Source organism: Protomyctophum bolini, assembly GCF_963924005.1.
Source record: "Protomyctophum bolini genome assembly, chromosome: 24".
NCBI lineage: Eukaryota > Metazoa > Chordata > Actinopteri > Myctophiformes > Myctophidae > Protomyctophum > Protomyctophum bolini.
Genome location: NC_137885.1, coordinates 5731439 through 5745535, shown reverse-complemented (window position 1 = coordinate 5745535; position 14097 = coordinate 5731439). Strand labels below are relative to the sequence as shown.

General features: G+C 40.8%; 1 protein-coding gene across 1 annotated transcript; it reads left to right on the top strand.

The window, feature by feature from the left end:
- Positions 1-841: 841 nt before the first annotated feature.
- On the top strand, positions 842-11547 carry LOC308311926 (nck-associated protein 1-like; the record flags this gene model as incomplete). Its single annotated transcript, XM_080758731.1, has 15 exons — positions 842-1090; positions 1894-2112; positions 2647-2744; positions 3946-4002; positions 4632-4728; positions 5766-5869; positions 6627-6759; positions 7083-7164; positions 7889-7947; positions 8865-9010; positions 9141-9273; positions 9460-9579; positions 10159-10298; positions 10841-10972; positions 11325-11547. The coding sequence occupies exons 5-15, from the start codon at positions 4639-4641 to the stop codon at positions 11545-11547; spliced, it is 1362 nt and encodes a 453-aa protein (XP_080614857.1). The 5' UTR covers positions 842-1090; positions 1894-2112; positions 2647-2744; positions 3946-4002; positions 4632-4638.
- Positions 11548-14097: the final 2550 nt, after the last annotated feature.

The window sequence follows — 14097 nt, the reverse complement described above, 5'->3', positions numbered from 1 at the left end:
GACCTTGACAGGCTTCAAATGCGGCCTCCCAGCTTTACACCGGTGTGTGTGTGTGTGTGTGTGTGTGTGTGTGTGTGTGTGTGTGTGCGTGTGTGTGGGAGTGTGTGTGTGTGTGTGTGTGTGTGGGAGTGTGTGTGTGTGCATGCGTGCGTGCGTGCGTGAGTGTGCCATCATCAAATTCATAGAGTAGTGTGGTCACTGGTGTTTCTCAACCTTGTCAGGGCGTGACCCCATCCAAATTAATCACTTTTGAACTGGGGACCCTGACAAGAACATGGGATGCATTCCCTTTTGCTTGACTCCCGGTTCCACAGGAATAGGCCTATTTATATAGTGAAATAACCATCCATCATTTCCCATTTTTGTCTTGATCAGTGTTTGAACATGAAGTTTTATAGTAGGCTATTCTTCAATAGTATGCATTGCAATTATTTGAAAACCGTGTATTCATATTTGATGGTGTGCATGGTAAATAATTGGATGGCCAAAACACATTTATGTTTTATGTTTTACTTTTGGCTGTCTGCTAATCACAAGGTCATAAAATATCTCATATTGCTTTCTCTAGGCCCCCCCTCCCCCCTCTCTGTGTCTGTAACTGTAAAGAACCCAAACACGTTTTCTACTGAACTTTTCTATATTCTGGGTGAACAGACATTGTTATTATGACAATGTTACTTATTGTGAAACAAGTCTTTTTCCTTTGAGCCAAATGCTTTTATTTTGAAGGGAGTTTTGTGGGACATAGCTGTCGTGTATTGGTTACTGAAGTCACATGACCAGGAAGCAGGTGACGACAATACTCTATGGTGACGACAGGTAACAGAAATGTATAGGGAAACCATCCGGCAAGTCGACAGGAGCAGTCACTACAATAAAGCAACCAGAAAGACAATGTTGTGTATATGATTCAATTCAGTAAGGATATAAGAACACAACAATAGCTACCTGCGCACCGGAAAGAGGAAGTATTACATAATAACCAGACAAGAGAGAGAGGAGACGCGTGTTTTGCTGCTGCTAAAAAGTAAACCGCTTTTTGCCATTGAGACTTTCAATGATTGTTTTAGCACCCCCGAAGAGGCATAAGGTTGGTACACTTGGACTGTGTTTGCAACATACAATACAACACGTTTGTGGAGCTAAATGACCTTTGATAAAGTGCACTGTTCAGTTTTGGTATATGGAATGAAAAACGTATTTCTGCAGCAAAGGCTCACAGTGCTACAAGGATAGTGCACTATAAACCAAAGTTTGGTTTGCTACTCTTTCTGTCAAGTGTGCTGTAAAGGAAAGGTTAGAAGTGCACATGCAAAGGAAGGATTGTTATCACTGCATTTCATACATTTTGGATAAAAAGGTCTTTATTTCATGTCATTATATTTACACTTAAAAAAGGTTAAAAGAAGGTATTACTCCATAGTTAAAACAGCTGCTAAAAAGGGAAAAACTAGTTCAATATAATAAGTGCTTGGTGATGTTGAAGTCATCAATTAATTGTAATATGTTACAGTGATTCTGATTGATGGTCAAAGCCATTTAAAAAGGAAATTGTACTGTTTTGAATTAGCATGGTTTACTTTTGGAGCTTCTTGAGCTGTTAATATTTGGTACTGTCATTGCAAAAGTATGTGAAATTAACAGTATTTTTTTGTTTTTACTGTCCTGTCAGTTCTTACGGTGGTTTATGGACTTAATAAATTCACTACCATCAGTTCAAGTCTTGACCTTTGTAGCAAATAGACCCTTACACGTCCATTTGGTTCCATGTAATGTAGGTGATTTGTTCAAGGGGTATAAATTGGCAGATTGACTGAACAGGCAATTTATTTTTCAAGGGTCAACCATCTGTTTTTTTTTTACTGTGCATTTTTACTTTTGTGTTGAGGAAAGGTGTCGAGGACAGCCAGCATGCACGCAGACGTCGTCACATCCACAGGGGGAAAGGTGTGGAGGACAGCCAGCGTGCACGCAGACGTCGTCACATCCACAGGGGGAAAGGTGTGGAGGACAGCCAGCGTGCACGCAGACGTCGTCACATCCACAGGGGCAGAGGTCCACTTCTGTTTACTTCACTGCCAGCCAGGGCAATGCCAGCATGTATGAAGGAGGGTAGGTGTCTGCCATTTACATTCAGTACCACAGTACTACTACATACACAATGTTCAAGGAAAACATTAGTACTGTAGGTCTGAATAGCATGTGTGGCAGCATAATACAAGTACTTCCAGTACTTCTCTTACAATCAGATGGTGGCGTCCTTCAGGTTAGGGCTCAATTCATCCACTCTGTCTGTTCATCCATCCACACACTTTTAACATAGGATATATGGACAGAGGGTTGGTGGGCGGGCAGATCGTGGTCACAAACGTAACATCCGGACATAGGACGCACATCGTTGCTCCGATCTGTACCAAACCTGGCACAAACTCTGTTCGGGGCTGCCACCACGTTAGACGGTTAGAGGCAGGCACACACACGTGTTCAAGGGTCCTTGAGCAAGACACTGAACCCCAAATTGCTCCTTATAAGGGTGGTTGCCACCAATGTCGGAGTGATGAAAGTGCGTTTGAAATGTAACACACATTGTATTGCACTTTTTTCTTTTCTTTTCTTACACAATTTCCTTCACTCTGTTTTCCTCAGCTATATCTCTGTGAGGCTGCTGGAGATCTGTCTTCCTCCTCCCAAGATCTTCATCAGGAACCTTGGACCATCTAAAGCCAACATGCAGCAGTTTCTATGTCAGTCGTGCTTAGATTTTTCAAAAATAGCAGACCTACAAGTTCGTAGCGCGCTATGAGCTTGTATATCTGCTATTTTTCAATAAATAAAGCATAACAAAAGGGGTTCCCCATTTGGCGGGAACCCCTTTTGGTGTTTCAAACTTTAGCTGTTGAAAAATAGCAGACCTACAAGCTTGTAGCGCGCCACTCGGTAACCACAATTAGCATTGTATTTGTGCATTTGCCAGACTGTGCTTTTTATGAAACTTTATGGATCTTGCTTCCTTGTTTCTCACTGTATGTAGTTAAAAACATGCACAAGCCATACATGACATTTCATTGGCCGAAAGTAGCCGGGTAGACGTACAGTATTACTGATGTCATCTCAGCTATCATTTTAGGCCGTTGAAGTTTCAGGTTTGGTAAAAATGAGAGGGGACTCAAGGAAATAAGCAAGGAATTGAGGTGCCACCTGTGTCATTGATGGGGATTGAAATCTTGTTGTGTGTAATGACTCGTATCCCAAGTCCCAGGGCTGTGTGTTCCAGACCAACTGCTGTGTTGTAATGGTCAGCTTCCTAGATGGAAGGCTTTGGTCAGTGAACTAGCTACTGACGAACAGTCAGACACACTAAAGACAAATACATGTACAGTGACAAATAGACATGGTCACACACTTGACACATACGTAAGGTTACCTTGCTGGCTAGCAAATCGCAGTCTTTAGTGAAAAGTTGCTCAGAGAGATGCAAAATAGGAGATGATCATTGATGCGCCCTGTCCAATCCAGTGTACAACCAGTTACTTACAAACTATAACGGCACAATATGGTTCCTTAGCAGTAGCACCTTGTCCGCTCCCCAGTATGTGTTAGTTATTGCCCACTGTTCTGCGTTGTAATTTTGTTAAATTTGTAAGCTTTAAGGCTGTTCTCGTTTTTGTTTGTGCCTCCTACACACATGTGTGTAGCTTGTATGATCTACAAGCTCATAGCGCGCCACCGAGTGGCGCGCTACGAGCTTGTAGGTCTGCTGTTTTTGAAAAATCGAAGAACGACTGACATTTTTAGAATCTGATCTCAGGTCAGAATGGGTTACCAGTTACACATGTACTGTAGGCGCATGCGCACCTTCTTGCTCGTGACATCATGGAAGAAAAAAAAAACACCATTAAAACACTGATTTTCAATCAGTGCCTCTCTTCAATTTGTGTGTTTCAGATACAACAAACGCATCAACGACATAAGAGAATGCAAGGAACAAGCACTGTCTCATGCGTACGTATCCTAATCTCTCTTTGCCCTCCATCTCTTAATCTGCCTCTATCTGTCTATCTATCCATCCATACATCCTTCTCTCTTGTCTTTGTCTCTTCTCGCCTTTCCCTCTTTCTCAACCTGCTATCCTTTTATCTTGCATGCTTTTGCACTTGTTTAACCACTTTCTCTAATTGGCCACTCATTCCTCCATCCATTAGTCTTTTAGTCCTGCATCCCTTCACTTTTTAATCACTTAAACCTTATGCTTTTACGCCCCCTGATGTTTTCACGCTACACTAATAATATCTGTGTGTTCACCCCAGAAAAGGGATGGAAGAAAAAATGCTATTGAGAAACATTCCACTTATTGGCTGTCTGGGCCAGTTTCTTTGGCCAATGTCAATGGGCTGACATTACTGACCCTACCAAAATCCATTTAAGGTTTTAGTATAAAATAAAAAAAATATATAGTATGACCAGTTATTGAACTAGTAAAGGTAAAATATTTAATTCCTCCCCTGCTCAACCACCTGCCTTCTCTCCTCTACTGTCAGTGGTACTCTCATCTTACCATGTTGTCCCGAAGGTGATAGAATATATAATTGAATGATGTGTCATTGGGCATCATCTATGTGTTTGATGTGCAGAGGCTCCATGCACAGAGAGAGACGCAAGTTTCTCCGCTCTGCTCTGAAGGAGTTGGCTACCGTCCTTGCTGACCAGCCTGGACTCCTGGGCCCAAAGGTAATATATAATGTCAACTTAACCCATTCTTGGGGTGGGAACCCCTTTTGGTGTTTTTAACTAAGCATTATGTTATGCTTTAGCTATTGAAAAATAGCAGATCTACAAGCTCATAGCGTGCCACCGAGTGGCGCACTACGAGCTTGTAGGTCTGCTATTTTCTTATTTTTATGATCAGTACTTTATTTTAGATTTTTTACAAACGCATACAACAGACAACCTAAAATACAGACACAAGCAACAACAGCAGAGTACGTATTCATGGACAGACAAGATAGATAAGAAAAAATTGAAAATAGTTTACATTATTTAGACGACCAAACGCAGCATCATCAACCGTATCATAATGTGTAGTAATACAATAAACAATCAAGAGGGCATTGCCTGACCATGGATCACACCAAGGGACCTGCAACATGACTGAGGAACACGTCCCACTTCAGATCATATTTTAGGTCTGCTATTTTTGAAAAATCGTAAGGCACAAATCTTTGAATATATATTCTTTCAGAGCGAACGTTTTTTATTTATTCCGACGTCAGGCCTGGGTTAAAGAGTCGTGCTGCAATATTTGTATATTCTATGTTATGGAGTTCCTGTGGAGAGCCAGAAGTACAGGACCACAACGTTAGTACTGCGAATAATAATAATGGTGATTCCTGATCTGGTACTGGTACCCAGTTTATACAAGCTCAAAATCTGGGCATTTGAAATCACGCAATGCTTTAGCGCTTTGTCCCTTACTCCAAGTTGTGCATTGTGGGATTGGGATAATGCCTTTTCAATCGGGGCCAGAATACGTTATCACACAGTTTATTAAGGGAATACATTATGTTCTGATAACTAGTGTGACTTCTTCTTCTTATAAACCTAATGATTTAAGATGAACTTTTCTACTTTCTATTTAACACCTGCATGAGTTGGCCCTATAATGTTCTGATGAAGATAATGATACCAAAGTAGTGTGTTTTTTCTTTGTACAGTAGGTGTTCAAAAAGAGACCTTTCTCTCTTTTACTCTGTGTTCTCCACCTGCAGGCGCTGTTTGTGTTCATGGCATTATCGTTTGCCCGTGATGAAATCATCTGGCTCCTTCGTCACGCCGACAACATCCAGAAGAAAAGTACAGATGACTTAGACAAGTAAGCAAACACACACACACACGCACAATAATACACACACACTGATACATGATCGCACACAGTAATGTGTGTTTGGTTGCTATGTATATAATGGAATGTACATCGCTAGGCACGACAGAATTTTTGACCTATTAGCTAAGTTCATATGTTTCATCATCTGCCAAAATGTATAAGCACTCGTATGTTTTAACTGCCATGTTCATGTAGCCAGACTCAAATCACACTGTCGTGTGGTATTTGAGTCTATGATGATTTCAGATGTCACAGCTAATACACCAGATATTGTTGGTGTTGATGACAGTAGAGAAGTGACCATTTTGGAAGTGGCATGTACATTTGACCACAGTCTGGAAGAGGCATTCCTTACCAAGGTGCTTAAGTACCAGCGTCTTAAAGATGCTATTATACAGCTTGGCTACAAATGTAAACTACTTGTGTTCATATTTGGAAGCCTTGGTAATGTCCATAAATCAGTCGTGAGGTGCCTGCAGATTGCAGGCATGCCCAAGCTGAGAGCTGATCAGGCATCGGCAAAATTCTGTTCAGTGTCTGCAATAATTGGCAGTCGCCATATATGGAGAAGGCGATGCCCGTGATCTGTATCCTGAAGCACTTGTTGTAGAGTTTTCCAAGTTTGCGCATCCACTATTGTTTGTGTTCAAGAATTTCTTGTTAAGTGTGTGTGTGTGTGTGTGTGTGTGTGTGTGTGTGTGTGTGTGTGTGTGTGTGTGTGTGTGTGTGTGTGTGTGTGGTACAGACACATAGCAGAGTTGATCTTCTACATGGAGGAGCTGAGGGCCCATGTGAGGAAGTATGGTCCAGTCATGCAGAGGTACTACGTTCAGTATCTATCTGGTTTCGATGCTGTGGTGCTCAACGAACTGGTGCAGGTACACACACACACACACACACACACACACACACACACACACACACACACACACACACACACACACACGCACGCACACACACACACACACACACACACACACACACACACACACACACACACACACACACACACACAAGCATTGAAAATGTCAGTGGGACAATCTTAATTAACGGGGGGAAGGGGGTTACTGAAACTACCCCTACCACCCATGGTTTCATATTCCTAATATTTATTTGTATGACAATGATGAATAATGGCTAAAGGAACATGCATCGATAACATTAATCACCGTAAGAATGGAACTTGTTTTTTCTATGCTAGAACCTCTCTGTGTGTCCAGAAGATGAATCAATCATCATGTCTTCCTTCGTCAACACGATGACCTCTCTCAGCGTCAAACAAGGTAAACATAAACTACTGTACTGTAAATCATGGTTTGAGGTAATCATGTATGATCATTTAACCCTGAGAGTGTACAATTGCAACAGGTCATTCTTTCTTTATACAGTCTTTCAGTTCAATTAACCCATTTAGGCCTGAGGTCGAAATAAAAAAAAAAGTCTTCAAAATCCTGACGGCTTTCTGAAATGTTTCTGTTTCAGTTGTGCTCAATATTTCATGTCAAGGAAAGGACCCCAATATGAAAATATGTTGTTCCAGGGACCCCAACACAGAAGCAAAGAATTGAGTTAAAATGTTCACTCTGTAACAATATATATTCAAAGATGTGAGGCACATTTTCACCATTTAAAAGAAATAGCAGACCTACAAGCTCGTAGAGCGCCACTCGGCGTGAGCTTGTAGATCTTGTATAACATAAAAGGGGTTCCCGCGCAAAATGGGTTAATACTGGAATGTACTGTGTTTATATTATGCCAAAAACTGTTTCATGGTTTCTCTCTCTCAAAAAAATCTAAAAGGAAAAGAAAAACCTGGTACAACAGAATAACATTCATAAGCCAAACGCCAGCAGACAGTAAACATCAAAGATTAAATGCTTATGTCCATGTCAGCTCAGTGTTGTGGAATATAATTATTGAAGGATGATGTGATGTGTGTGAATATTGTTTTAAAAATAACATCAAACACAGTGTTGTGGTAATTTTGCACATGCTTGTTCCTTATAGTGGAGGATGGAGATGTGTTTGACTTCAGAGGCATGAGACTGGACTGGTTCAGATTGCAGGTACACACACACACACACACACACACACACACACACACACACACACACACACACACACACACACACACACACACACACACACACACACACACACACACACACACAGTTGAACTTGATACCAACTACATGTTATTCAGGAACAAATTGTATCGAACGAATTTGCTATATTTTCAAGATGTCTCTGGGCAAGCTGGATATTATGCGTTTATATTGTCAAACATATTTTGTGTAAATGTGTCCTTTTTTTCAAATTCAATGTCAATTCATGATCATGTCAATCAGAGATCAGCGGATGAGCTTTTTTGTCACCCGAATCCGAGTGTGCATATTTATAATCCGCCTGTTATCCCACCGCATAAATGACTTAATCCAATTTATATATCCGCAACCACCCGAAATCCGCTGCAGGGATATAGCCAATCTACAAGTTCAAGGAAAAATACTACTAACGCACGCACGCCGAGATTTGGTGCCTTTAAAAAAAAAACTATATTATAAGCCTATAGATAGATGTCATTAGTTTATTTCCGTTTTAAAAGTTATAAAACCTATAGATGGATGCCATTCATTTATTTCCAGCATTATTTCACCCGCGGTTTATCCGATATTAATTAATAATATATTCTTTTGACCCAAACTGCGGTTAACCGGCTAAATCCGCCATCCGCTGGTGTCTAATGTCAATACAATACAATACACAATGATGCTATAGTCTTCCGTTTGTCGTTCTCTTGTTTCTGATTCCTCAGACTTATTGCCACTTTCTTTGCATTTCGGTTCATCCCTACTTCCTGTTTTCCTTTTCCTCATTCCCTCTTCGTTTCCATCCAACCTGCCTTTCTTTCCCTGTTCATTTGGTTCGTTCCCTTCTATTCCATCTTTCTGTTCTTTATTCCCTCCCACCATGTCTCCTCTAGGCGTATACCAGTGTTTCTAAGGCCAGTCTGGGTATAGCAGACCACAGGGAGCTGGGGAAGATGATGAACACCATCATCTTTCACACCAAGATGGTGGACTCACTGGTGGAGATGCTAGTGGAGACCTCTGACCTCTCCATATTCTGGTGAGAGACACACACACACACACACACACACACACACACGCACACACACACACACACACACACACACACACACACTTCTTATACATCAACACATTTACACAAAATAAATAATATATTTTTGTGTGTGCAGTTTCTACAGCCGTGCATTTGAGAAGATGTTTCAACAGTGTTTGGAGCTACCATCTCAGAGCAGACACTCCATCTGCTTCCCTCTGCTGTGTACACACTTCATGTCCTGCACACATGAACTGTGCCCCGAGGAGGTAACACACACACACACACACACACACACACACACACCCAAAAGAAAAAAACACCCATAGTCCCAGCTAATGTGTTGTGTTTTTAGCAGAACATACTGTGTTGCAGTTTGTGTCCGCATAGAAATGACAAGTATAATTGTAGCCATAGAACAGCCCACATTGTGTGTTTATGTGTGTGTCTTCTAGCGCCACCACATAGGGGATCGCAGCCTGTCGCTGTGCAACATGTTCCTGGATGAAATGGCCAAACAGGCCAGAAATCTCATCACTGACATTTGCACGGAACAATGTACTCTCAGTGACCAGGTACGTACTGTACACGCACACTACAACGCCTATTTTTGGTCAATGGGACGACACGAATGAGACAATTTGAATATAACGCAGTATCAATTCTTTGTTGCCAAGTATGTTGTTCATATTTCCGTTCTGCTAATGACAAAGTGATCTACCATTAACCCATTTTGACCTGAGATCAGATTTAAAAAAAAAGTCTTCTACATCCTGACAGTTTTCTGAAAAAGCTATGTTTTTATGTCAGTCGTTCTTCGACTGTTCAAAAATAGCAGATCTACAAGCTCGTATGATTGTTGTATAATTGCAATATTACACGAGAGGGTGTTCTTCATCGTCATTAATGCATGCCTGCGATGCTGCAGGAGAGTGCATTAATGAATATAAAGAACACCCTCTCGTGTAATATTGCTTAATGAATTAACTAACTGGTTTAAGACAGCCAACACTAGGCCTATGCTATTACAAGATATTAGCATTAGCAACCATCCTACCAGATGTGTCCAATGGTTTTGTTGTCTTGTAGCAACATTTGGATGAATTTAATATATACATGCAATATTACTACTACTATACTTGTTTTGTCTCCAGCTGCTTCCTAAGCACTGTGCCAAGACCATCAGCCAGGCCGTCAACAAGAAGAGTAAGAAAGCTACAGGGAAGAAAGGAGAGCCGGAGCGAGAAAAGCCTGGAGTTGAGAGCATGAGGAAAAATAGATTACTGGTCACCAAGTGAGTTATCTCTGACACACACACACACACACACACACACACACACACACACACACACACACACACACACACACACACACACACACACACACACACACACACTAGAACATTATTATTCAATAAGTATTGTAAATCCTTAACCCATTTTGACCTGAGATCAGATTCTAAAAATGTCTTCTACATCCTGACAGTTTTCTGAAAAAGCTATGTTTCTATGTCAGTCGTTCTTCGATTTTTCAAAAAATAGCAGACCTTCAAGCTCATAGCGCGCCACTCGGTGGCGCGCTTTGAGCTTGTTTTTTTTTTAGCTTGTCTTTTCAATAGCTAAAGCATAACATAATGCTAACACCAAAATGTTGAAATTCTTGTCATTTAAAACGAAATGTGAAAGGTTTGTTTTCAATGTACTGTGTGTGTATTTCTGTTATTGTAGAGCCAGGGGTTAAACGGGTCACAATAATAACCTGACTTCACAGCCTTGTGTGTTCTCGTACAGACAGCAAAGTGTTTGAAACGTATACTTTGTTGTTGTCTTCTTTCAGTCTGGACAAGTTGCACACAGCCCTGTCTGAGCTGTGTTTCTCCATCAACTACGTTCCCAACATGGTGGTGTGGGAACACACCTTCACACCGCGAGAATACCTCACCTCACATCTAGAGATCAGATTTACCAAGTAAATACATGTACACACTGCAAATACTCACATGTGTTTGATTGCTCAATGTTACACTGCGACCTCTAAAGCCTGCTGTAAATGATCCCCAAAATAAATATTGCTGTTGTCCTCAAATGTTGATGCATGTATCATGTATGTAGATAATGAATTATGATTTGTCATCAGTGGATACAAATTACATTATGTATGTATTTATTTATATTTATCTTAACGTTATTGTCTAGCGAAATGTTCTAATTTAGCTACAGTTGTCAAAACACGTGCAAACATAAAGTAAACCTTTGTCTGAGTTCATCTTGTTACCTTTTATTCACATGGAAAGCTAAACTGTTTCATGTGTATGTGTCAGGTCTATTGTGGGGATGACCATGTACAACCAGGCTACTCAGGAGATAGCCAAGCCCAGCGAGCTACTGACCAGCGTCAGGGCCTACATGACCGTCTTACAGTCCATAGAGAACTATGTCACTATTGACATTACCCGCGTGTTCAACAACGTGCTGCTGCAGCAGACCCAGCACCTAGACAGCCATGGAGAACCCACCATCACCAGCCTTTACACCAACTGGTAAGATGACCGAGACCGGGTGGCGCCCGCTGGCCTAGTGGTGGCCTGACGGCGTGTTGCGTGTTTGAGTACCGTATCATGAACTTCATGGCAACCTTTGCTGCATGTTGTCTACATGTTGTCTCTGTAAGACAGCCCTCCCCTATACACCGGGAGGAGCAGTGCACCATTTCTTACATTATTTATTTAAAGACCTTTTAAGCGTCGTACGAAGCCAACTCTTGTCGTGACAAATCATGACAACAAACACAATTTTTCAGGCCAAACAAAGAATTAGAAAATAGAAAAAAACACATTTTTTGTTGTTTTTCTTCTTTGTAATATATAGTTTAAGAAATGCCTATGGGAAAAATGCATTGGGATTCATTTCCTGGGCCACTCGTTGTTCTGAAAGGGGGAGGGACTGCGACGCTCTATAGGGGTGGCTTTCAGGACTATTCTTTAGATTAGGGTCTGAGAGGTTAAATCTCATCAAATGGTGGCCAGTGGCTCAAATGCCAAATAAATAATGGGCCTTGAAATGAAAAGGGTTGAAAAGCACTGTCATAAACCCATCACTGGCTGTGTTGTTAGGGTTAGGAGCAACACTACGTCAACCGTACGTCCCACAAACGCTAATATGGTATCCGTTTTGCATTCGGGTTCTTGGAAACGCCCCCCCAGCCACTGCGTTAGTTTGACTGAGGTTAGGTTTAGGTATAGTTTTACTGAGGTTAGGTTTAGGTATAGTTTTACTGAGGTTAGGGTTAGGTATAGTTTTACTGAGGTTAGGGTTAGGTATAGTTTTACTGAGGTTAGGGTTAGGTTTAGGTATATTTTTTACTGAGGTTAGGGTTAGGTATAGTTTTACTGAGGTTAGGGTTAGGTTTAGGTATATTTTTACTGAGGTTAGGGTTAGGTTTAGGTATAGTTTTACTGAGGTTAGGGTTAGGGTTAGGTTTAGGTATAGTTTTACTGAGGTTAGGGTTAGGTTTAGGTATAGTTTTACTGAGGTTAGGGTTAGGTTTAGGTATAGTTTTACTGAGGTTAGGGTTAGGTTTAGGTATAGTTTTACTGAGGTTAGGGTTAGGGTTAGGTTTAGGTATAGTTTTACTGAGGTTAGGGTTAGGTTTAGGTATAGTTTTACTGAGGTTAAGGTTAGGGTTAGGGTTAGGTTTAGGTATAGTTTTACTGAGGTTAGGGTTAGGGTTAGGTTTAGGTATAGTTTTACTGAGGTTAGGGTTAGGTTTAGGTATAGTTTTACTGAGGTTAGGGTTAGGGTTAGGTTTAGGTATAGTTTTACTGAGGTTAGGGTTAGGGTTAGGGTTAGGGTTAGAGGGTTAGGGTTAGGGTTAGCACTTTGAAGATGAGTCCGCCATTCATGAGTCCATGAGTTTATAAAAACTCTCCATATTCACAGCCAGTGCCTACCTACATGCTTGGCCTATTTATACATGTCTATCATGTCTATTTTAGTATTTAAGCTGATCGTTTTATTATTATTAGTTTCATAAATACACTTTCCTGTGTGATATGGGTTGTAATATTCATATATAATAATATTCATTATACATTTCATTTCCATATTCTTTTACTTTGCTCATTAGTCATTTCTCATCATGTTTCCCTTATTATTATTATTGTTATTAAATATATAGCCTATATCCTTCCATTCCGTCTCCTTTTAAGAACAGTGAAAAAGCACTATTGTGTTTGTTGACATTCTAATCGCGATACATAACTAATTTGCATATTTAAATGATTGACGTTTGGAGGATCCCCCTCATTCCCCTGGTAACGCTATGAACTGTGGGTAATTTCTTTGCTAAAGTCAGCCCAAAGTCAGCATCGATGCTGACTTTGGCAAAGGGCACATAAAGGGGCGGGGCTGAGCCCTCACTGACTTACCGATTTCAAATGGGACATCCCTCAAGCCCTCGCAGACTTCACATGAACGCGCAGCTAAGTCAGTGAGGGCTCATTGAGTCAGCAAGGGAGTGGATTGGGATTGGGCCTCAGGATCCCATCTTCGTCGACAAGGCAGCCCTGTGTCCGGTGTGTTTCAATACTTATCATATATCAGATATCATATGTGAATCTACAACACTACACTCACAAAACTAATGTAATTTAATTGTAGCTATTGTTGACCTGGCTATTTCTACCATGTAGTAGCAACTTTCGTTCATTGTTTTACCCCTCTATCACACAGAACTATGTTTTTTGTGTGTGTGATTGTGTCCATACCACTACTAAGTTGAACGAAATTTCACTATCTTAGAAATGACTCAACAAACAGTTTTGTGGATTCATTTACTTTTAATGCGTGGCCCCGGTGCCCCCCACAAAATGACCGGAACTACTTAATATTCACCAAAACCAGAGCAGAACTCCGACCACGGGACTCGGACAATCAATTAATACAGTTGCAACCACTATATTAATGGTATTTCATACAAATTAAGTTAAAAAAATGTGAACTGTCCCTTTAACACGACAGTTTAGCACAGGGTTTTGTGTGATTGTACAAATGTTTATTGAATTGAGTTGTGATATTTTGATTAATTCAGTTATG